Below are 24,721 nucleotides of genomic sequence, written 5' to 3'. Positions count from 1 at the left end.
AAACTGTGAAAGATTAATATTGTATGATTCGAATGATGACTTGCATTGCTACCTCACATTTTGTTTTGACCACTGAAATAATGCCATGCTGCACATTAAAAGAGCTGTGAAGGATGTAGTATTTAGCTCTTTTATCTCTAAAAAGCTACTGAAAGTAATTCAGGTACTTTTGAGAAACTGAAATGTAGAAGATTTTTTTTTTTTGGTGGAGGGAATTATAACTATAATCTCTTTTGGAATTGGAGCTAAAATTGTAACTATTTTAATTGAACTTTTCTAGATCTGGTTATACAGGTGCTACTGAAAGTTGAGCAAGGAAAATATTGAGGTCAAATTGCATAATCAATATTGAATTTTTCTTACCACAAAATCCAGAATAATTCTATTAATATATCTCCGTCATCACACAAGCCAAGCAGCAGATAGTAGTGATGTGCATGATATATGTTTGTTTTGTTTCATTTGTTGTTTTATTCCTTTCATTTCAATCATTGTGCACAAAATGGTAACATCTCACATGGTACAAAAATTGGCCCGAAAACAAGAGAAAGTGTGAACAGTTACCACCTATTCACCTTATTGTCGGGCCATGTGGTGCTCCTCACACAGTAATTAGGCAGCCTCATAGCTGGAGATGCAGTCTGATTGACTGATGAAATTGGAGGGAATTGCTTAGCAACTAGAGATAGGTGGAGCCAGAGGGAAAGGAAGGAGCTAGGGCAGCCATAGGAGTCAGTTGGGAGTTTAGTGTTTGAAGAAGAGTTAGCAGGTTTGAAGCGGAAGGAAGAGTTTTGGGAACTGTTATATGAAAACTACCTCTTTGAGAACAATAGTTAAAGCCTTCAGGGAGGAAAAGAAATATATTTGGCCTCTATAGTGATTAGAGGGCTGGTGTGAAAGGAAGATTTGAAAGGTTCAAATTAACCTGTTCGTATTCCTGTGTGTGGAATATTGCTTTCAAGAAACTCAAGTTATATGACTATTCTCTGTACAAGTAAAGCCTCTTGGTTTAATGAAACCATTATGCATACTGACAAAATAAACATCATATGCTCTTTCTATTTCACCTGAAGAGTTTGTGTGGCTTCTTAAACATTCTAGTGAAGGAGGTGGCCTATGAATAGATAAAAGGTGGCAGCAGAAGAAGCAGCAAATAAATATTTAATATACAGTGGTAGTTTCCCAGTGTGCTGTCTTGTGTGTCTCTGTCCCTCACAGCCTCACCTTGGGCCATACTTGTTGTTCATCCTCCATCTTCGTTGCAACCTGTATCTTAAATCCTGTTTTTAACCTCAGTTCTCTTCTGCAGATGGAGGGGAAAACATCTCAAAATTAGTGTTATCTTAAGTAACTCTGATGGTTTTAATCCATGTCATAATGAAGGATATAAGGACAAATCATGCAATTACCAAAAGTGATGGGCAAGGGAAAGGAATTTGCGCCCATTGTCTCCAGTTAAAGAAGAAGTGGAACAGTGGTTTCCTACCACATCTCTTTAATCTGTATCTGTTTGAAAATCTGTGTAATCCACCTCTTGTTTAGCTAAATTTCCAATGAACTACAGTATTGTCCAAATAAGCAAACTGGCATAAATATTCCTCTTAAGACTCTTAAGCCATGTGTTTTATTTAAGAGATGCTTAAGCAGCCATTTTTACCATTTTATAAGCTTTTTTTAAAAAAAGATAATCAATATATTCAGTTATTTACTTCTCTTGGGAAGGATCATTATATAACAAACATCTCAGCCTAGAAAATATATAAGGTGGCTTACCTTGCAGAGTCACATTGTTATGTTGACTTTATCTGTAAGGGATCCACCTTCTTCCACAACAGTTTAATACAGTATCACAACACAGCCATCTTTATTGCATTGTTTTCTACAGTAATATAGTAGATAGGGAAACTCTGTCTTATGTAACTTTAATCATTTATCTAGAGAGGAATACTCTCTGTCTGTTACCAGCATTATTAGACATCGTTCCCTAGTTAGCAGATAACCTGAAGAGGCAGCTGTTGGAAACATGTGAAGGCCTTATAAACAGTCATGAATTGCTTGATTCTCCCTGGCCTGAGGTCAGCTTTTATACAGTTTCTAGCATTTTCTTATCTGTTCATCAGCCCATCCACTTTCCCTTATCTGACTTTCTGCCAGATGATCTTGTGTTCCCTTGTCTCCAAGAATGAGATATGGATTTTACCAGCCCCTCCTGTTCTGACTATCGCTTTTCATCTGCCATCACTCATGACACTGCATGACTCAAGTAATCACAAAACTAAATTGCTACTGGCTAACTGTCATTTCCCTTTCCTCATAGCTTACAGGGCCTTTCTTATGGTTGATGTTCATAATCAGGTCAGCTGTATTTCAGAGAAAGGGATTGACAAAACCACATCTGAATATTCTTTACTTAAGAAAACCTTAGGAAATTCATGAGGTTACAACAGGTCAACAAACAACTTGAAGACTCACACACGCAGACACAATGTTCAGACAGCAGTGTGAACTATTTTCTAAAATCATCTTTTTAATCCTATAACTATACTATTCATCATTCAGTCCACTGTTACTTTTACTTCCACACCTTGAAACTATACACTTTAAACACATGGAACATAGCTGGTCGCGAGATAGACATGTATCCCCCAGAGAGGAAACTACATCATTTCCATGGGAACTCTTGAGTTTCTAGCCCTTTGTCCTCATTTCCTGTGCCATGCCCCAGTCTTGTGCTGATCCTGAACAGACATGGAGATGCTTGTTATATAATATTAGTGGGCTGTGTAAGAAAAAATATTTCTATGTTCAGTTTGATCTGCAATAAGTGGATACTGTAGCTACCATCCCTGACTTGATTCAGTGCCTGGGGTGATTGTGAAAGTGCTCCTCAGTGGAACTGGTTCCTTTTAATCCACCTCCTAACTTATATTTTGTGACTATGTAGAATTGGTCTAACAACCCTAAATTCAGATCTAGCATTACCATTGTTCCTGCAATACAACTTTGACTCCAAAGCTGTTTACCACATATTGCATACCCTAGTGTTTCCAAGATAAAGGAAATTATTCCATAATATATGACCCTTTCAATGACAAATGTTATGAAGTTTTCAGTTTTATTTTATGGCGCTGGATTAGAAAATTGCAAAATACAACAAAACAGTAATACTTTTAGTGAAATAAAAAAAAGCAGAACATACATTATGAAAGTTTTCAAAGCTTAACTGGCTTTCTTATCAAAGATGTTAAAAATTATATAGGAAAAGAAAGGTCACAATGTTAGGGTCATAGGCTTTCATTTTCTCTTCGATATTACTTCTGTAATTGGTTAAAATATCAATGTAGGTAGAGAGCACTCCCCTTCTTGGCTATTTGGAGAGTAACTTGAAAGTTACTTTGGCTCCTTCTACACTGTCATATAATCCAGATTATCAAAGCCAATAATCCACATTATCTGCTTTGAACTGAATTATATGAGTGTGCTTTGCCAGATAATCCAGTTCAAAGCCAATAATCTGGATTTTATATGGCAGCGTAGAAGGGCCCATTGTTGCTGTCAGTGGATTTAAATTTTTGTTACCTGTGTTTTACTGCCCTTGATCCCATTCTATCTACATGGAGAACACAGCTATTCCTGAATATGTTTTCAGAAAATATGCAAAATTTTCTGAAATACTGTTTTTCTTAAATACTGTTTTAAATGCTGTTTCTTGGGTGTTTAAACTTGTAATGACAAATCTTGCACCCTACATTAGTGCTGTCGATTTTTGAGTTCTGGATTTTTCTGACTTGTTTGTTTGTTAACTTCTACTTATGGTAATCCTACAAACAAGAGTTCTCCAAGAATACAGTTCCTGTTGAGGTCTGGCAAACTGAGGGTCACATCTTCTTTTGTTGAATCAATCAGCTATTTCCCTCTTTTCCTATTTCCTTCCACTTTTCCAATGAGTCACATCATTTCATGGTATGTTCAATATACAGCATCCTCAGTTTATTTTTTGCTTCTGGTGAATATTATGGCTTAATTTGCTCTAAGACCTATTCATTTAGCCTCTTGGCAGCCTTGGTATCCACAAAACGTTTTTTTAGAAGCCCTTTTCAAATGAGTTTATTTTTTTTCTGGCAGCTTTGTAGGCCATTCTTTGCAAGCTTCTAAAGTTCACTTTACATGCCAATATGCATTCAAGGCATGTACAGAGAAGTAAAATGGAGAAAGTGTGTGATAGTTGTGGCATGTATGCAGACCTACAACTCCCAGAAATCCCAGCCAGTTTACCAGCTGTTAAGATTTCTGGAAATTGGAAATCAAAACATCTGGGGATCCACAGGTTGAGAATCACTGATCTAAACCAAAGTCATTTACTTATTTATTAGAGATGCTAAATTGAAACTGAAAAATCAAAATTAGTAAATGCCTTTTAAAACTGAGGTGGCACAAGTTCCTATTGATGCTACACAGGTTGTTGAAGTCTCCCTTACTAGCAGCTTCTGAACCATCTTCAATATTTGCTGTCTTGTTAAGAGCACACTGCAGTGGTCCAAAGTTATGTTGCCACATTCTAAATCGCTATGGCCCATGAGAAAAATTATTAATATTCTTGAATAGACACAGACATTTAGACATTAATCTGATGCTATCACATCAATCCTGGATTAAGGTTTTCTTCAACAGAATATAACATTTTAAGATAAGGCAAAATATCAGGTATGCCAATTAATTTATCCAAAGCATGATATTTCATGAGAATTGCAGACAGAGTTTGGATTTAATCAGCTGTCAAGTATTGATTTACATTCCTTTTTTTCTGATGCTTGTTTCAATATCCAAGACAGTAATGCATTTTTGCAGGAAATTTGAAAAGGATGTCATGGAGAACAATAATCAGAAGTGAATCACATCCTAACTGTTCCCTTGCTTAATGTCACACCTGAAATAATTATAAGGCCAACATATGGCAAAAATATATAGCGAGGCTTGTGTTTGCAAATAAATCTCATTGTTTTTAGTGGAACTTACTCTGAAAGAGGTGTACCAGAAGAAAAGCAATACATCAGACACTATAAAATAAGAAACCAAATTTATCTTAGCTGCTAGAAATGAATGAATCAGACACAGTCAGAAATTATGGCAGGTGTGTGTTGCAGTGAAAGAAGTTGAAGTTAAATAACTATGTAAAATGAAGTAGAGGAAGGCCAATTCCTCCCACTTGCAAAAAAACCCCCAAACTTTGTTGGAATCCAAAGATATGATACTTCATCTCCCCAAACCTGTTGACTACAAATCCCATAGTCCCCAGCCAGCACCAAATGGGTAGGGATTTGGAGAATTTTGATTATACTCACTTAGAGGTTACCAGTTTAGCTGCACCCATATTCCTGTGTAATTTTTAAAGTAAAAATAGAAGTGTTCTCATGTAAAATGTGCTTCATTTAGATGTGATAATGTCACCCAATAACCAAACCCACTTGATCACATAATATTTTTAATATGTACATCTAACATATCTTCAGTTCATGATCTTTTTATGATATGTTATTAAGGTTAAATATATACCCAAATATTTTATTTTAGTTACCACTTGTATTCCTGTAGCGTCTTCCAGGTTTTTGATTGGTTTTTGATTAGTTATATTGAGATAAAACAAGCATGATGAGCAACAAAACAGTTGCAAAATGATGGTCAGAAACTTCAATTACCAGGTATTACAGAAAAAGATGTAAACATTTACAGTTGGAAGACATTGTCTCAACACCACTGGTTTATAACACAATGCATTATGGAAACCACTTTTAGTTTACAAAGCACAAATGTCAAATTTAAGATGAACACATATTTTTGAATTTACTTTTATCTGTCAGATTTAATGCTACCCTTTCTCATACATATATATTCTGGTACAAATACCTATAATTTGAGGCTCATCCATGAATTACCCTTGATGTGGCAATTTACTTGACCATTTACTTATTAGATCATAAAGTGGATGGATGTATATTTTGCAATTTGAGCCAGAGATAGCATGCAACACTTATTTACCAAGCACTTAGCATAAAATAAAATAGCCAGCAATTATAGTAGACATGAAAGCTCCTTCCTTGATATCAGCTCAAGTCTAAAAATTCCTTAAAAGATTAACAGCTTAAATATCATTCAAACCAGCCAGAGGGTTTTTTTTTATAAAGTAAAATAGTGTATATAATCTGTATATAGTGAATAATAAATATAAGCAAGCAAGTACATTAATAGGTGAAAAATGCTTTAAAAATATCAGAAGTTTTTATTTAATTTCCCTCCACCCTTGTAGCTGAAGGGTTGGGAGGTGCTTTCTTGTATCCGCCGAAGAGAAAGTAGTTCAGCAGCCTGCCCCTTGAGCTCATTCAGAAGCTCAACACTGACCCACCCTCCAGCCTGTTAACAGTATACCTTTGGGACAGTATACCTATACTGTTTGAAGATGGCAAATAGGGATGGTGCAGTTTTAAATAGGCTATCATACAGAATACAGCAACAAGTTTACATTCTAGTGTACACCTAAGGCTCCTCTTTTGTGGTGTAGGCCTGGAATGGAAACCGTCACCAGTGGTTCAAATGACCAAGCTGAGGGAGAACAGAAATGGCTTGTAATGGGGAGAGCCTGAACTCAATATACCCTTGGGGCAGAATTCTCCATTACATTTCCCTTAGTGATCACCCAGGATTATTACAGCCGGGGACACATGCTCCAGAATATGTATCCACATTCTTTGTTTCAGACATATGCAACATTTATGAGGGTACAGCTGAGTAATGTCTCATGGTCTGGTGTTATTAGAGCAGGTTACATGCAGCATGGTAGCTCATGGTTTCCTCTTGTACCAGACTAAACAGAACCCTGCTCCTTCCTCTGCAATATAGTCTACAGTGCCTCACATTCTTTGCTGGTGTCCTATTCAAGTACTAATCAGGTCTCACCGTACTTTGGACACAGGGAAATAATAAATAGTGGGCTTGTCAGAATGATCAGTGGTGCAGCAGAGAGATTTCCACCTTCTTAGCCCTGTGGGTTGCACACTAAATTGTTGCATTGTCTGTACCTGCAACTCCCCACCTCCAAAGTGGCTATGAGGAAATTGCTGTGTAACAACACTGTGCTCCAAGGAAATGTGAGACTATCCTGAATCCATGTTTACCATTGCAATAGAAGCTCCAACACGTGGCACCTTATCACTGGCTCTTTCTCCACCTCACTTGGAGCAAATTAACCCTTCAGCCACCTGATAACAAGAATGTCCCTTTCCCAGTTTTCTTCTGTCTTTTTTTTTTTTTTTTTGGACACTGAGCAATCTAGATGGAGGGAAGAAGGGAAAATCACTGTAGGAAATTACACCAACCAATACATTGTGTTGAGTGAGGGAGATGTGTGGCCACAAATGCAGCAGGGGCAGAAGTGAAGCTATGAAGTCTGGCCTTGGCAAGGGGCAGGTGAAGATCATTACAGCCAGCAGCAAATATGGACTCCATTCTCATGATGTCTTGTTGTCACCCCCTGTGATGGGGTCACCCAGTGCAATTTGCACCCCCCCCCCCATGATGCTACTGATTGAACTCCCAAACCTATCCTAACAAGAAGCATCCACATTATCAAATGCCAATCAGGGCCAAAGAGGAAGATGTTATGCCTCTTCCACCAAGAAACAAAACAAAACAAAACAAAACTGTGATTAAGAATTGCAATGCATGTCCCATGCTATCAGGTGAGGCTGAAAACATCTTTCCTGCAATCTGATCAGTAGCTAAATAGAGCTCATTTGTTCAATGCACAATAATAGTCAAGGTTCCCATACCTTTAATAGTTGTGGACAAGGGGCATTTCTAGCAGGTGTAAGCCATTAAACTCTTTCCATTATTTCAGTTGCCAACCCAAACTTTTCCAGTCAGGAGTTTTACAAGGGATCATTTCAGTGGCAAAATCTCTAATGGACACCCTTTTCTGATCCTTCGCATAGACTTGCTTGTATTTGGTATTTAGAATTCCCCCAAACCTGGAAGCAAATGTATTTTAGAGTTCCTTCTTCTTCAATGTCACATTCCAGCTGCTAGACATTGCAATTTTCCTCTTATAAAAAGTTTCCTTAGGTTTGCTTGAATATCTCTGTAAAATCTGCTCCACATATTACTTTAGCAATCCTTCCTTATTGTATTGTGATTATGCTGAAAACCAGACAAGAGGAAGCTCATTTTAAGGGCAACCAACACAATAATATGCTGAAGCCTTACTTAAACATGCAGTCATATGATGACATGCCTATATTATGTCCTTTTAATAGTATTTTTTGCATCAGTAAGCCCAGCCTAATATTTATGAATTCATTATTTATCTAATTGTTAGTAAGATAATAATGTATGCTTCCATCATTTTGTTGGAGAAACCCATAACCATTGTATGAAATCAGTAGCATCAGATGATTGATTCCAGTGAAACAGTGACAATTAGTGTGTATGTTTGTTTGTATGATGTGATCAGTACTGAGTGCAGGAAATGAAAATAGAAATTCTCTTTGTCTATTTTTGTATAATACTACTGATTAAAGAGATAGGCATAGGACATTTAATTGTTTCACGTTTTAATGTGAAGACATCCAATTCACATTTTCAGAGCAAAGAAGTGAACCAGAAGGCCATTGTCTTCAGTTGTGATAGTTCTACAAATATCATGTGCAACAGAATGAATTGCTTATGGGGGTGACATTTTAACAAGTATATATTGGGGGAAAATGTTTGCATACATATTTGCACTATGGAAGATTGTGTACAAAAATTCCCTTTACCTATACATTCAGCATTCAGAAGAAATCAATTTATATTACTATACATGGTTCCCACATATCCATCCCATCCTGCCTTCATTTCAGTTTGCATGACTTTTTTTTATTACTGGATGGAAATGTGCATATATTTCTATTTTTGTACAAATGAATATGGGTTTTTACAGACATGAAAATGCATGTGATTCTCTCCCCCACCCCATTTTTTGCAGGCTTTTTTTTAAAAAAAGTCTCCAGCTTAAATGTCACAGAGCTCATGCGAAACAAACTAGTGCTTTAAGAAAAGTGAATCACAGAAAGAAAATCAGGCAGATTTATCCATTCCCAGCTAGGAGGCAATTCACATGAGCTCAAGTTGTTGTTGTGAAAGTCAATAACTGACAAATTGTCAGAACTGACCCTCGAAAAGGCAGAAGGAGACAGAGAATGAATTTCTGTTGCCAAAGTGTGGAGCTGCTTTCCCCAGTTTGGAACTTGTTTCTTATGGCAGCTGCTGTTTTTCTATCTTCTTTAGCTCAGTGCTGAGAAAAGTGGAGGGAGGGAGAGATAAAACCAGAAGTTACCAGAGCAGATGTTTGCAGTGGGGAAAGGAGAAGAAATGATTGAAGCATCTTACATGATGAGTTGAATAGGAAGAGGTAATCACCTCCTGAAACACACTGTATTATTATTATTATTATTATTATTATTATTATTATTATTATTAACCAATAGTCCATTTCAATATAAGTTTCCCTAAGAACATTTCTATGACCTCTGTCTTTGCTTTGGATTAGCAAAGTGTCAGGATTTTCTTGTAGACACAGCTGGGCTGCTTTATATGTGAAATATGAGATGTCAGGAGGATTGGCCAACCTGAGGAAATGTTTTGGATCATCTTTCTATCCCTCTTTGCCAAGTCAAAATGCATAATATAGCAGGTTGGTGATGCTAAAATGTCCTCCAAGAAGAAAATCCCATAACTGGTTTTTCACTTTGAAGGAATAGCCTCCCCCAGTCTCTATACATTTTTGATGAAAGTTATTATAAGTTCCTCAGTAAGTAGTCTTCACCATTACCTTATAAATTATTATACTGTTAATGAGCCTTCATAACAGTACTACAAGCGATCAAACTTTAGCACAATCAGTAAACACTGAATTCAAAAATAAAAGAAATGCCCCAAACAGTTTCTAAACTAATCATAAGAAAATTTACTAGTGAACTGGAAATTTGGGAATAAGGAGAAATAGGATTTACTGCTCAAGGGCTCTCATGCCTGAAATTTAAATTTCATGTAGTCAGCTTCCTTAGTATCTTCAGAAGGTAGACATTTCCAGTCTTTTTTTTATAAAGAAGAATGAAAATGTTTTTGAATTCTCAAAACCTTAAGTGCCTCAGCCAAATTCTACTGTTATCCAGCTCTACCCATATGGTACCACTGCCAGAAATGGTTAGTCTGTTTCATATCCCAAGTGTGGTTCAGTGCACAAGGACTCCAGGCTTGACTTTTAAAAATGTGCAGGGCTGTTTTAGGAGTTGCCACTTTAGTTACCTTGCTGGAATCAGATTCAGCATGTTATTTACTTTAATTTTTATTATGCATCATAGAAGTATTCCTCTGTCAAACAGTTCTTACCATCTTACACCCGCATAAGATACATACACATATACAAACAAGACCAAATATATTAACTTTCTTCTGCAGCAACTGTCAAAATGTTTACAAAGAAGGTCATTTTTCACTTTCTATTCCTGTTTTGAAATGTATTGCAATGGGAAGTGGAGGTATTTTTTCTGCAAAATGTTAAAGTCATAGTTCTTACTAGTGCCATATTAAGACTGGTTGTTGGTTGGTGGCCTGGCCTTCTTGTGGGGCATGGAGAAGGATGTTTTCCATGTTTTCATGTGTTTGGAAAAGGATCTGCAAGATTTTAGTTCCCTGAAAATGGTGGCAGGTGTTTTTCTAAAATATGAATAGATTGGGAAGATTTAGGAACTGGCAGAGAGCTCCAGAGGTTGCAAAAGTGAGCCCCAACAATCACATGCAGCCTGTGGGATGCACTTTGCCAGCCCTGCTATAGCTGAATGCACGGAATTTCATTCATCTTCCTCCACCACTGAAGCACCCCACAGGAAATCCATGAGGGTGCCTCATCGTTTTGCATCTTATAGGAACATAGCCACACACTTTGATGCCCTCCTATTCACTGTTCAGAAAATTGGAATGAGATGACTGCCACAGTTAGAGCTTGAGTTTGAGGGATGATAGATCTGTTTGTGCAGAAGTTTAAGAAGTTTCCTGATCTTGTCCCAGATCAAAATTTGACTGAATAGTACTGGTTCCATTCAAGATTATGTTGAAATTATTACACAACCTTCCTCAAAACGTTCTGATTGGATGAGCAAGTTTATCATTTTTTTCTTTCTCTTCACATTTTGGAAAAAAACCTCAGAACTATTTATTTAGTTTAAATCTTCCCCCCTCCCCGGTGCCATCCCCACTACCTCTCTTTAGATTGCATTTGGATGATCTTGTGAGTTGAGTTGGGTTTTAATAACTACTTGTATGTGGTTTTTAGCTTAGATTTTAAAATTTGTTGAAGTTTGAAGTATATAACCCCTTGGGTTTGATGTGGATGTGCAGGACTGGGTTCCCCTGCTATGATCTGGTCATTGACCGCAATAAAGTTTAATACTACTAGTTTAAATCTCAAACACTTTGCATCACATTTATGGTAGATAGAGGAACAAATGTTTTGCAGTTTTGATCAAGTCACAAATTGATGACAATTCGTAACCTCGCCAGTTCTTTACAAACTGCAAACAGAGTATGATTACTCCTTATAGCACTGTGAGTTTATCAATACCATTTCCTTTCTGTAGAAAAAGCAAAAAATAGATGAAAGCAATGTTTTACCACCACCACTATATACTATTGTTGCTTATAGAAGTAAGGGAATACTGTGAGGCTGTATTGATGCCAGCCTACCTAACCTTTCTGTGATTGTGTTCTGACAGCATGGAGCCGTATCTGATGTGGCATTAAGCTGGTGTCAGCAACTGCCCTTTAAAGAGGCACCTGACAATATGCAGTAGAAAACCTGAGTTAGAGGGACAACTGTTCCAAGCCTATTAGACTAGTTCAATAACTCAGGGATGTCATACATCCACCACAGTTATTTGTGGCTAGTAAATCCAGAAACTTGGTAGCACATTCTCAATCTCAAAGCAGCAGATGATAAAGTAATATAATCAGATTTTTTTTAAAAAAAATGTATTGCTTTATGAGCTCTATTAACCTACAGCATCACCAGACTGAACTGCTGCAATGCTACAATCACCAGTGACCCTGTACTTGCCAAAAACAGCTGTTTAAACTCCGGCTAATTAGCCATTAAAGTGTATCTTAAAAGACTTGTCCTAATGAAAGAAATGATTGGTGGTGCATTGAAATGGCAAGATAATGCTGAACTAAAATAGCAAGTTAAAGAATGTTGTCCCTGATAACATATGATTTACCAAATAGCACCAAATGATAATGATAACAAATATTTACTCTTTGTGAGTAGAACAACTGCTCATTAAAAAAACAGCAAATGTCTTGTTCTTTCATGATGATGAGCTCTATGATTTTTGAATACAAAGATGCTAATTTGGACTTCTCTCTCTTACAAATGACAATTTGATTTGATATGTTTGGAAATGTGGGCTATTTCCTTTCTTTGAAAACAAAGGCAAGTGTTCCTATAATCAATCTGTTACAATCTCAAAGAATCAACAATTCAGCACATGAACTTGTCACAATCTTGCGGTCACGACAACTATAATACATCACTTGAGTGATGCCTATGATGTTTGTGGACTGGAAGGAAATAGGTTTTTGTATTGAAGGATGTGTTCAAATATAGAATGATATACTTTTCACCTTGGGAAATAAAGGAAGGGCAGAATACTTTATACTTTCTTTAGCTTATGGAAACTTTATTTAACCTTTGCATCTCAATTTCAGAAGACATTTGCATTAGCCTAACACTCCAGTGCTTATCTCCTTCCAATCAATACAAAATCAAGTGGCATAATTGTATGACATTAGAAAATCAACAAGCCCGACAGGATTGTGTTAAGTGATGTGTGTTTGTAGCTAATACATTTCCTGCTCTTCAAGACAGAGGGGGAAATTGTAACCATGTTAATTGAATAGAATGAAATTCATGTAATTGTTGTGAATTGTTTTAAAAAGCAGCCATAACAGCATTTGGTTTTGTTTTTCAATGTTTATTCCTAGTTCATTCAGACCATCAGTGCAGTAGATAGAGATGATCCCATGGAAGGCCACAATTTTTTCTTCTATTTGACTGAGGAGGCAACAAATGTATCGGGTTTTGCAATTGAAGATAATCAAAGTAGGTGTCACAAGCATAACTTGAAATATTGTTTTAAGGATAAGTAGTCACTTTGTTTGTTTAATGGTTAGAGTCCCACTATCTGTATGGAGTCATTTGTTTAAAGCAGTGGTTCTCAACCTTCCTAATGTCACAACCCCTTAATACAGTTCCTCATGTTGTGGTGATCCCCAACCATAACATTATTTCCGTTGCTATTTCATAACAGTAATTTTGCTACTGTTATGAATTGCAATGTCAATATCTGTTATGTAGGATATATTTTCATTCACTGGACCAAATTTGGCATAAATATCTGCTATGCCCAAATTTGAATACTGGTGGGGTTTGATGGGGGGGGGGGGTATTGATTTTGTAATTTAGGAGTTGTAGTTGCTGGGATTTATAGTTCATCTAAAATCAAAGCACATTCTGAACTCCACCAACAATGGAACTGAACCAAGCTTGGCACACAGAACTCCCATGACCAACAGAAAATACTGGAAGGGTTTGGTGGGCATTGACCTTGAGTTTTGTAGTACAGGGTGAGGCAGCATAACTTCCTTTTTTCAAAACTTAATAAAACCCATTATATGAATCAGACATTTTTATTTTTTTTATAATGTTGGGGCATACCTAAAGTTTTGTTTTGCATAGTTTTGAAGATCAAATTAGGTATGTGATGACCTCCATTCTCCATACACTGAGTAAACCGATTTCTGGCGTTTGTCATGACTTGCCAGCATAGCAGGCGCTATGTTGGCAATTTCTTTCTGGATGTTGGTCTTCAATCTTGTAGGGTCCTTGGACAGTTCACATAAACATGGTATTTCAAAAACCCCATAGAAAAAAATCACAAGGGGCCAAATCTGGAGAGCGGGCTGGCCACTCCAAATCCGTTCAAAAAGTAGGCCTCAATCGCAAAAGCACGTTCCTCGCTGCTCCAATGCATGACGGCGACTGAGCTGTGTCAGGACAAAACTTTATACTCCTGCCTCTCGCGCTCTGCTACGTCTTCAACCAACTGAATGGCCGCATTTTTAAAAACAAAGTTATGCGGCCTCACCCTGTAGTAGTTCACCTACCTCCAGAGAGCACTATGGGCTTAAACAATGATGGATCTGGACCAAACTTAGCATGGATACTCAACATGCCCAAATGTGAACACTGGTGGAGCTTTGGGGAAAAGACCCCACTGACACCCCCCAGGTGTCCTGATCCCCAGGTTGAGAAATGTTGGTTTGAAGAGACTAAGTAAGAAATCAAAAAACCAGTGTGATTCACTCAATAGGAAAAGTTCTGAATTTAGAATGTTTAATTCTAATTTCACCTAGTATGAAACAGCACCCTTCCCCTGTTTCTATTATATTCCTAATAAGGTGTCCAAGACCCATTCCCATCACTAATACCAGTTTAGCTGTCATTGCAACAGTCTGCAGTTTGTAGTTTTATGAAATGTTATAGTTTTCTTATAATTCTAAGTAACCCTTCTTAAATTAAAATTTCAGAATTACAGAACCAGTTGAAATGGAACCACAGTGTTTTAACTGTGTGGCATGAATAGGCCCCGAAGACATAAAGAATACTTCTTATGCTAACCATAAAGCCCTAAGACAGGGATGGCCAGCTATGATGCTTTTGACATGGCTTAAACAATCTTTGAATGTTAGCTGACATAGGCAAAGGTAATGGATTAAGATATTAGGAGTCCAAAAGCATCAGGAGCACTGCAGTTTCCCATTCCTTTCTTAACTACTTAGAATCAAATTGACTTCACATGGGCTGTATCTACATTAGCCTCTATTCCAGGATCTGATCCCAGATTATCTTCTTATCCCAGATTATCTGGCAATGTAGAGTCATATAATCCAGTTTGAAACAAATCACCTGGGATCAGATCCTGGGATATAAGTAGTGTCAATCCAGCCTCAGACCAGCTGCTGAGTTTCAGTTTATGTGTCCATCTATGGATTCCAAAGATGGAGAAATCATAGAACTTCTGTGTTTGTATAGGGAAAGAAAACTATTCTGTAGCTCCTAACACTGTCCATTGAATGAAATGCTTCTTACCTCAAAAGAGCATACATTTGTGAGATTGTCTATACACTTGAGAGAGGAGAAAAGTCCCCAAATGCATGCATACATTTGAAAGATGTGCACAAATGAAAATGCATATACTTGTAGAATGAACTTTACTCAATGCAAGAACACATACAAAATGAATACATTAGAAAAAATGTATGCATTTTAGAAAAAGGGGCGGGGGGGGAGCATATATGTTGAAATTTCCACCCATAGGAGAAAAGAGTGTTACAACTCCATACTGAAACAGAACACAACATGAAGACTGGTAGAATACTGAAAAACCCAAAAGAAATGAAATTGAGTATAAGACTTATTGGTGCCTCAGTGGCACAAGAAAAAAACGTATTGATGGTAGTGCACACATTTTCAAACAACTTTCCGAACAAAGTACTTTTGCTCCATTTTCATGTAACACCTCCACACATGGTGGCTCTTGTTGGAAATGCAAAACTGGTCTTGACAGACATTATAGTTGGGTATACATCCTTATACTTTGACAGATTCTCATTTTAAAATTTCTTATTGAGATCTGCTGTGGTGGCACTCTGAAAATATAATTAAAATACTTAAGACAAATCTCATTTGATCTCTTAGTACATGTTTTGTACATATATCAGGTTGCAACAATACTAATTTCCCCATTATCTGTTAAACTGCCAAATAGAGGCTACTAGGCTAGCATTAGAAGAGGAAGAGAAAATACATGTTATAAAACCTTTAAATCTTATAAATGCTTGTATTTTCATTTAGTTCCAGTTAAACAAGGTAAAGACAAAGGAACAGTTCGCAATTACCTAACTTTGTTTCTTGTTCTCCATTGCATTGTTTCCATCAATATACTGATGACATCATATGAATGACTTTTCAGTGCTGCAGTGTTATGCAGCATTTGTATTGATCCCAAAGGCTGAGAAAGAATCGTATTGGGGGACACAATCGAAAGTAATCTGAAGGGAAAACCTAAGTTCAAGAGCTGATGAAATTGCAGGAAAGAAGACCACTTAAAGGCAGCCTTCTGAGACTTAGAAGAAGAGCTATTTCAAATTCAACTAAAGTATACATTGCTCATATTGACTTTACTAATTATATGAATGTTCTGGCTAGGTGAATAAATCAATACAGCTAACTTTTGGAAAGTTGACTGTAGTGTATTCTGAATAAGGTGTTACTTCATTTCAATTTAGAGAGCCCCAGATCCATCCTTTTCAAGTATGGAATCTTATATGGGCACTACACAGATTTTTTTTTAAAAAAACAACCTTTAAAATGTAGGGGCTGTGCAAGTGAACAGAGATCCAGTTATGGTTTTGAAAAAAGAAGTGTTACTTTTTAAGGACACTGCTTAGAGGGAACTGCTACTCAAAGTAATCCTGTTCTCATGCTCTTATGGAGGCTTACAAGATAGCAAATGTATCTTCCTTTTGCTTGGAGTGACAAAAACAATATGCAGACCCTAACCACCTCGGTGATAAAACATATCACCTGTTATATAGTAATCCAAACTCAGTGTTCTCATTCATATGGCTTTTATTTGCCAATATTTTATTGGAATCTTTCTCATTGTAAATAAGATAATACACTCCAAAGGAATATGAAATATTTGGTTTTGTTGGACTTGATGTGCCTTGTTTTTTGTTTTTGTTTTAGATAACACGGCCAGAATTGTTACCACTAGAAATGAGTTCCATCATCGAGAACAACTACTTTTCCCCTTGTTAATTCTAGTTGCTGACAATGGGACTCCGCCTCTTACGAGCACCAATACTCTAACTGTCACTGTGTGTGAGTGCGATGAAAGAGTTAATGTCCAATCATGCAGATTTGGAACTATTCTTTTTTCAATGGGTATTAGTGTGCAAGCTTTGGTTGCTGTTGTGGCTTGCATACTAATAATATTCGGTAAGAAATGTTTGTCCCTTTCGTTTTATGCATTATGTAGCACTGTCATTTTGTTGATTAGTAAAAGCTTTTGTGAATTGACTGACCTCAACATAATGGACAAAATCTAGATATCTGTGACAGAAGACAATCAGAAGCATAGTCAACATTAACATTAATCAGTTGGTAGATATTTGGATCTAGCCTGTTGTATTAAACTAGTTAGTTAGCAGGGATGCAGGGCGGTAGTAATATATAATAGATACATAAGTCTACTAACTGATATCTTAACTGAAGCCATCATTGTATGAATACTCCATATACGTCTTTGTGAACAAGAGCCTGTCTGTATACCTCATCACCACATTTGACACTACTTTGACACTACTTTTGATGTCTTTAATGTAATACACATTTTGATAACTCTCATGGCTCCATCATGAAGGATCATGTGATCTGTAGCTTCACAAAATATGATTATTCAATGCTAAAGATCTCTAATGTTTTAGATCAGGACATTTACTGAAGGTTTTATCAGGGAATTTTAAGTACCTCACCTAATTCTGATCCTAATATTCTGTAGGATAGAGCCACAATGGTTATATAATTGCGTAGTATTGACAAACCCATTTGCACACAGACATCTGCTCACATAGCATATTTTAGACACTGCTGAGACTGACATAGCTCCACCCATTTAAGCCCTGCATCAGACATGGTCAAACTTCAGTCATCCAGGGTGTTTTGGACTTCAACTCCCATAATTTCTAATAGCCAGAAAGCTGGGTGAGATCTCTGGGAGTTGAAATTCAAAACACGTACAAGGCTGGAGTTTGCCCATGCCTACCCTACATGAATATAGGTTTCAAGACTCAGAGTCAATGACTTTTATCTTTTCTGAAGTTCTGTAATACTTACTAATATTTTCCCTTTTTATTTTTTTCACCAGTCTTTGTTCTAGCAATTGTGGCCTTGAAACAGCAGACAAAGCCATCTCTGTTTCCCGAGAAAGGAGAACCATTCAGAGAGAACATTGTTAAGTATGATGATGAAGGGGGTGGAGAGCAAGACACTGAGGCTTTTGATATTTCAGCACTGAGGACCCAACCTGTCTTGAGAGAACATAAACCTCGGAGAAATATCACAACACAGATCCAAAGCCTTTACAGACAGTCACTACAAGTTGGCCCTGAGAGTGCTATATTCCGGGAATTCATTGCTCAGAAACTAGAAGAAGCTAACTCTGACCCAGATGTTCCCCCTTTTGATTCCCTTCAGATTTATGCTTTTGAAGGAATTGGGTCAGTAGCTGGGTCTCTAAGCACACTAGGATCAAGTTCCCCTGATTCAGATGAAAATGAGTACTTCCTACTTGAACTGGACACCCACTTCAAGAGAGCAGGAACCATTCATGATTCTGCCCCCCAAAAATGGGGGCTTTAGAATGAACTGATGGTCACAATATGGAAACATTCCAAGACTTATCAGAGGATAGCTCTTATTGTATGAAAGTGGAAAAGCAGAACACAGTTAAGTTGATACAATTTTAAACTGAGTGTAAATCATATCAAAATGTATTATTTAAACAAAATTAATTATCTTCATTTGCCAGAAATGTAATAGTAATGTTTCAACTTATGTGTATTATGCTGGAATAAGTGGTTATTTACTGTCATTAGAAGGATAGGTGTTGTGATGAGGAAGTTGTAATTATTTCCCTTCACAATATGCATGCATGCTGAAAAAAAGATGTTCCTTCTAAAATGCTGATCTTTCAGAATACTGGAAATAGATGACTGATATGAGTAGACTATTGAGAAAAGAAAATGTAGAATACAACCTTGGAAAACCAGAAATATTATATGTAAATATTCTCCACAGTTCAAGCTTTGCAAATATATAAATATCTTTTGACAACAATGCAACATGCAAAACTGTAAACTATATTATGTCTGTGTACCATAAATGTAGTTGCATGGCATTCAGTACATTTTACAACTGACTCTAGGAAGCTGGGGGGGGGGGGGGGGGAGCTGAAAAGAACATTGGAGAGAGATAAAAAATGCACTGTTTTTCACCAAGAAATTCTGGGTGCATCTAGATTAGGTTTAAGCATAACAATATTTTCCCCATATAATTTAAAAACATAGTTGTATTTGTCTTGATTATCTGCAAAGGAATCTTGTAGTACTCTTGTGAATAACTGAAAGAAGCTGGTAGGATAAGCTTTTATAGACTCACATCTACTTCACCAGCAGCATCTGATAAAGAAGGCTTTGTGAACACTTTGACTAAAATTTTCATTCTTTCAATTAGGAGCACCCAGTGGTGCAATGGGTTAAACCCTTGTGCTGGCAGGACTGAAGATCGACAGGTTAGAGGTTCGAATCTGGGGAGAGCATGGATGAGCTCCCTCTGTTAGCTCCAGCTCCCAAGAGAAGCCTCCCTCAAGGATGGTAAACATCAAAACATCCGGGCATCCCCTGGGTAACGTCCTTGCAGCTGGCCAATTCTCTCACACCAGAATCGACTTGCAGTTTCTCAAGTCACTCCTGACATGAAACAAAATTATTTCAATTAGTTCAAAAGATATATCCCCACGGTTCTCAATTTGTTTCTCACCTGAATTTGGTCAAGCTCAGATACGTATGCTCATCATTTGAGACTTGACAATATGTTAGAATTGAAGGAAGTGAATTTAATGTATTGTCGAAGGCTTTCATGGCTGGAATCACTGGGTTGCTGTGAGTTTTCCAGGCGCTATGGCCATTTTCCAGAAACATTCTCTCCTGACATTTCACCCACATCTATGGCAGGCATCCTCAGAACTTCTGAGGATGCCTGCCATAGATATGGGTGAAACATCAGGAGAGAAAGCTTCTGGAACATGACTATACAGCCTGGAAAACTCACAGCAACCGAAATGAATTTACATTCAGCAATCAAATTGTAATTATCGTCCAGAACCCACATTTGAACTTCTACTGTATTTATTCAGTTCTAATGCTCACTTTCTTGGACTAAATTACCTTCCCAAAATTAGGGTGCATATTAGATTCACATAATATGGAAAATGCATTTTTTGGATTTCAGGGTTTTGAAAAGTGAGATGTGTGTTAGATTTGATGGCACATTAGACTTGGGTAAATCAATTAATCCATCATTCAGACTTTATTTATATCCTGCCCCATCTCCCCGTGAGGACTAAGGGCAACTAAATACAGTATATTTTTGTTGTCACAAAGAGGCTTTCTCGTTGCTCCCATTTCTTCTCTAGCTCTCCCTAGCATATCAAAATTTCCTCTGTAAAGTTTTTCTCTACCCTAAAACAGATTTTTGTCTTTAGCCTTATTATTTCAAAATCTGTTTTAGAGTAGAGAAAAACATTTCCCCCTTGTATCTGCTGGCACCTCTGGATCTAGGCCAATATAATTAGTCAGTATTAAAACATAGTTCCAAAATAGTCAACAATTATTCATAATTAAGGATGACTTTTTAATGAAACTATTTAGAAACATTTTAAACTCCCAAATAGTTTTCTCACTAGCAGAATCTGAAAAAGATTAATAAAATAAAGCAAGTTCAAGTATGAATCAATATTCAGCTTAAATATTATAATCAACCATCTCCCATAAAACCAAATACCATTCAGGTTTAGGCATTTCCCCCTTTTATTAAGAGCTTAAAAGATGACTGATTTCCCAGCACAGATTTATTTTTTTATTATGGAATATAAAATTAGCTGCAGCACTCAATTTTATTGTCACAGTATTAGAGATCTTTAAAATGCTAAGCTGGTGGACATAAAACTTTATGTATAACATTAGATAATATGATAGTAAAACACTTTAATATTAATCCAGCTCTTAGAAAATGATCGCACTCCATTTCATCTCCCAGGAATCAAGCCCAGTTTCCAAATTAAATTCCCTTATTGGATTGTTTTGTTCTGTTTTGTTTGCACAATCTACTGTCAGCATAAAATTGGCTCTGAACTATTATTTTCTGTCACTTTATCTCTAAGTCTGATCAGCACAAAATGCAGTGATTTAAAAGCCATCAAATTCATCCCCATAGCATCGGTTGAACAGTGAGCTCTGGTTCTTATTTATTTGCCATGTTTCTATTAGGTGTTTATTTTGTAGCCCCAGCATCATGTAATCAACTGAAACATTTCAATTGCAGTGAAAGTTGGCATTGTGATAAAGAAAATCAGCTAGTTAATTACTTTAAAAAAAGAAGGAAACAGTTGAGAAATTACAAGTGAAGCAAGAGCACATAGGAAGAGCAGAATTGAAAGTATCAGAGTCTGTGCTATTACTTGGTTTTTAAGCAAAAAACAAAAAAAATAGAGAGTGCCTAAGTGGAAAGGGACCAAAAGAGGTATCTGCCATTATAAATATGCTTTATTGGAACTTGAAAGGGGCTATATTGGAAATTTAATTCAATTGCTTGCCTTGAAATAAAATAATGTTCACCTAAAGCACCTCTGACAGTTTGTACCCAAGCTTTTCTTGAGAAAACTACACAGATAGGGGTCCACAATACTTCTGAGTTTCTTAGATTAAACTGCATAACTTTTTCTGAAACTGCTGCGCTGAGACTTAAATCACTTCTGTGGAGTGCAATTTGTGAGTGAACTGATAATACTGCCTCTTCACAAAAGGCATTTTCATCACTTTTTGCCACTTTGTTGCATGGCAAGGATTGAGTCTGCCATGCGCTGTCACATGGCAGACCCGCCCACATTCCTCCCAAAGTAGGGCTGAAGCACCAAAAAGCGCTTCCTCCACCACTACAGTTAGGAAAGTGTAGTTGGAAGCTACCCACTTTTCTCCTCTTTTCCCCAGATGATGGGAAAAAGAGTGGTGGGCAATACTCGTAGCTGCCCTTTCTCCCTTCTGATGGGGACAGAGTGCCAGCTGGCCAGCTGACATTTTCTGGGTAAGTTATGTGAAAAAAAAGAGTATGGGATATAAGAGAGAGCATATGTACACTTTTCTCTTATAGGATTCTGATAAATGAATTTGATGAATGATATTTGATATTCCCTCCCCCATAGTGAGGGAATATCAAAAGAATGGTACACAAATCTAATCCAGCTTAGTACTTTGAATTGTCAGGTACTGCTTCCTACAATGCCAGTATCATGTGCAGGTGTTAAATTCAAGCAAGACATTCTGGTTGGGAAAATCTTTCAGTGTCCTCCTTGTGCAGTCCTCCATGTGTAATTGCACAGTGCATGGTGCCTTGGCTAGCAACTGTTGAAGCTATACAGATATCTTCAAAGTTGAAGAACAAACATTTCTGAAATTGTTCCTAACTATCTGAATTCTATCATGTAGTAATTGGGACTGCATTTAATAAGAATACAATCACTCATCTTTTAAGCAGACTGGCTTGGCATTAAAAAAACCCACAACCATACATTATTTGCATAATCAATTTCCCAGTGGTTTACAAAAACAAAAAAATCTCAACACTGAAAAGTTAAAGCAAGACAATTATTTGCCTGGAATATGCATGCTTGTTCCACTGAGTCCAGGCACCTCTATTACATGCTGTCCACACAGTCAGCAGCTTATGCTGTACTTAAACATGTAGGGATATAGAGGGCACCCCAAGCAACATGATAACAGAATCTTCATCCATTAAGGCCAATTTCTCCAAACACAGGAATCCCCTTCCCAAAGTATCCATGTGCTACTTGAGGATGTATTCATTCTACAATAAATCCTGTTTTGCTTGTGAACTGAAGAAAATATGAAAAAATATATAAATAGGCTAAAATAAAAATTATAAATGTCTTTACAGATATCGTTTCTTTAAAAAGATTTTTACAATTACATTTATGTTTGATATGTCTTTGAGCCTAGAACAGTTGGTGAAAAGTTTAAAAAGTTCATTGTATAAGAACCAGAAGAGTTCATTTCTTCATGTAGCATAAATAAAACTTCACTCATTAAATTCTTGCATCCAAGAATGAGCATACAGTATTCTCCATCAAGGTAAAAAGTTTTTATGCAATGCATTCAGTACCTTCCAGTGAAATTTTTAACTGTCAAAGAACCCACACATTTATTTATTTATGGTGCAAATAGCCATACTGTTTTCTGTGACTAAGAACTTCATCTTTTACTCAATTTCTCCCCCCCCATTTTGAAAAACCTCTAAAACAGTTCCCTGAAAAAGCATCACAGAGCTCATCAAACAACGCAAACAAACCTTCTCCTGTTGTCTGTGATGCTTCATGAAGGAACTGTTTTTGAACCATTTAGAAATGGGGGAAACAAGAAACAGGGCTATATCATCTTCTGAGGTCATGATTCACATGGATATGAGAGAAAGTGGGGGAAAACATGTGGGATGGGGTCTGTCAAACTTGCCCATATTGAATCACTTCAGTGACATGGGGTAATGGGTGTTCTCCTATCAAACATTGTCATTTTGCTCCCAAAATCCTGCTTCATGATCCTGGCATGGTAATTTTTTTTAAAAAAAATAAATTAATCATTAGGAATACCACAATTTCAAGATATCACCACTTTGTTTTTCCTGTAATTTCTCCTTCATCTTAATCTTGGCTTTTGAAATTGTGCTTCTGCTAGCTTTTAAACTTTGTCCCCATCTCTTTTTTACCAACTACAGTAAGGTCTAGTACATAGTAGGTTTAGAATTTCTGTGATTGAGAGTAAGGAGATTAGGAGGGAAATCTAGAGAAGGGTTTATTTATTTATTCATTTATTTACAACATTTCTACCCCATCTTTCTCCACCCTGGAAGGTTCTCAAGGTCGCTTACACTTAGACAATTATTTTCTGTCTTAAGAACAATGCCTTCTGTCTCTACAGATGGTTGAGCAAGAGGTGGGAGGAGGCAATCCTGTGTGATGGGGTAAGCAAATTCTCCGTCTTCTTTAAAGACATAATCCCATACAAAGAAGAGAATTCTACATGCAAAGAAGATGACTTTCTCCACTCTCTCCCATTACCCCCTGATTCTCCCATTATCTCCAGTTCCATCTGATGAAATCCAAAATGTGTTAAGACAACTCTAGGTTTTAGCCTTGAATTTTAAAAAATATTGTCCAAGTTTACTGAATTCATTTAAGGAATAGGATCCTTGTGTGCCTAAGAGCATAATCTTACCATGAGCCCCCAATAGCCTGTTGAACTCTCAGTCTTTCGAACACAATATAGAATTAGATAAATGGGGAAAATATTGATTATTGGCTTAAAGAAAATTCTATGCTATGATCTTGGAGAAAATCTATTATATAAGTATGAACAGGTGGTACTTGACTTCAGTAAAACAGTAAGTGTTGGAAATGAAAAGAATGTGAAAGAACTTTTTTCCACATGTTGCGGTCCTGTAAAAAAGCAAGAGAATTCTGCAGCAAGGTACAAAAAAAACCTGCAAGAAATTATTAAATCAAAGTTACAATTAGAGCCTGAATTATTTTTTATTGGTAATGTCAAATAAACAAACAAAATCACTAAACTACAAAATACTGTACTCCATGATAATAGCAGCACAGACATTATAACTATTAGGCCAGAGAAGAAAGAACAAAAAACAATGTAATAACAG

The 24,721-nt window shown here is 36.8% G+C and overlaps 1 protein-coding gene across 3 annotated transcripts in view; it reads left to right on the top strand.

The window, feature by feature from the left end:
• Nucleotides 1-19,145, top strand: part of LOC132774691 (cadherin-19-like) — an 84,207-nt gene extending 65,062 nt beyond the window's left edge. For all 3 annotated transcript variants that reach the window (XM_067467475.1, XM_067467473.1, XM_067467474.1), the window contains 3 exons: nucleotides 13,072-13,189; nucleotides 16,901-17,152; nucleotides 18,081-19,145. In XM_067467475.1, the coding sequence (XP_067323576.1) occupies nucleotides 13,072-13,189; nucleotides 16,901-17,152; nucleotides 18,081-18,574 (864 nt within the window). In that variant the 3' untranslated portion in view covers nucleotides 18,575-19,145. The remainder of the gene's footprint in view (nucleotides 1-13,071; nucleotides 13,190-16,900; nucleotides 17,153-18,080) is intronic.
• Nucleotides 19,146-24,721: the final 5,576 nt, after the last annotated feature.

The sequence above is a fragment of the Anolis sagrei genome, chromosome 4, assembly GCF_037176765.1.
Source record: "Anolis sagrei isolate rAnoSag1 chromosome 4, rAnoSag1.mat, whole genome shotgun sequence".
In the NCBI taxonomy this organism is placed as follows: Eukaryota; Metazoa; Chordata; class Lepidosauria; order Squamata; family Dactyloidae; genus Anolis; species Anolis sagrei.
The sequence above is the reverse complement of the archived record's forward strand: the minus strand, read 5'-3'. Positions and strand labels throughout refer to the sequence as shown.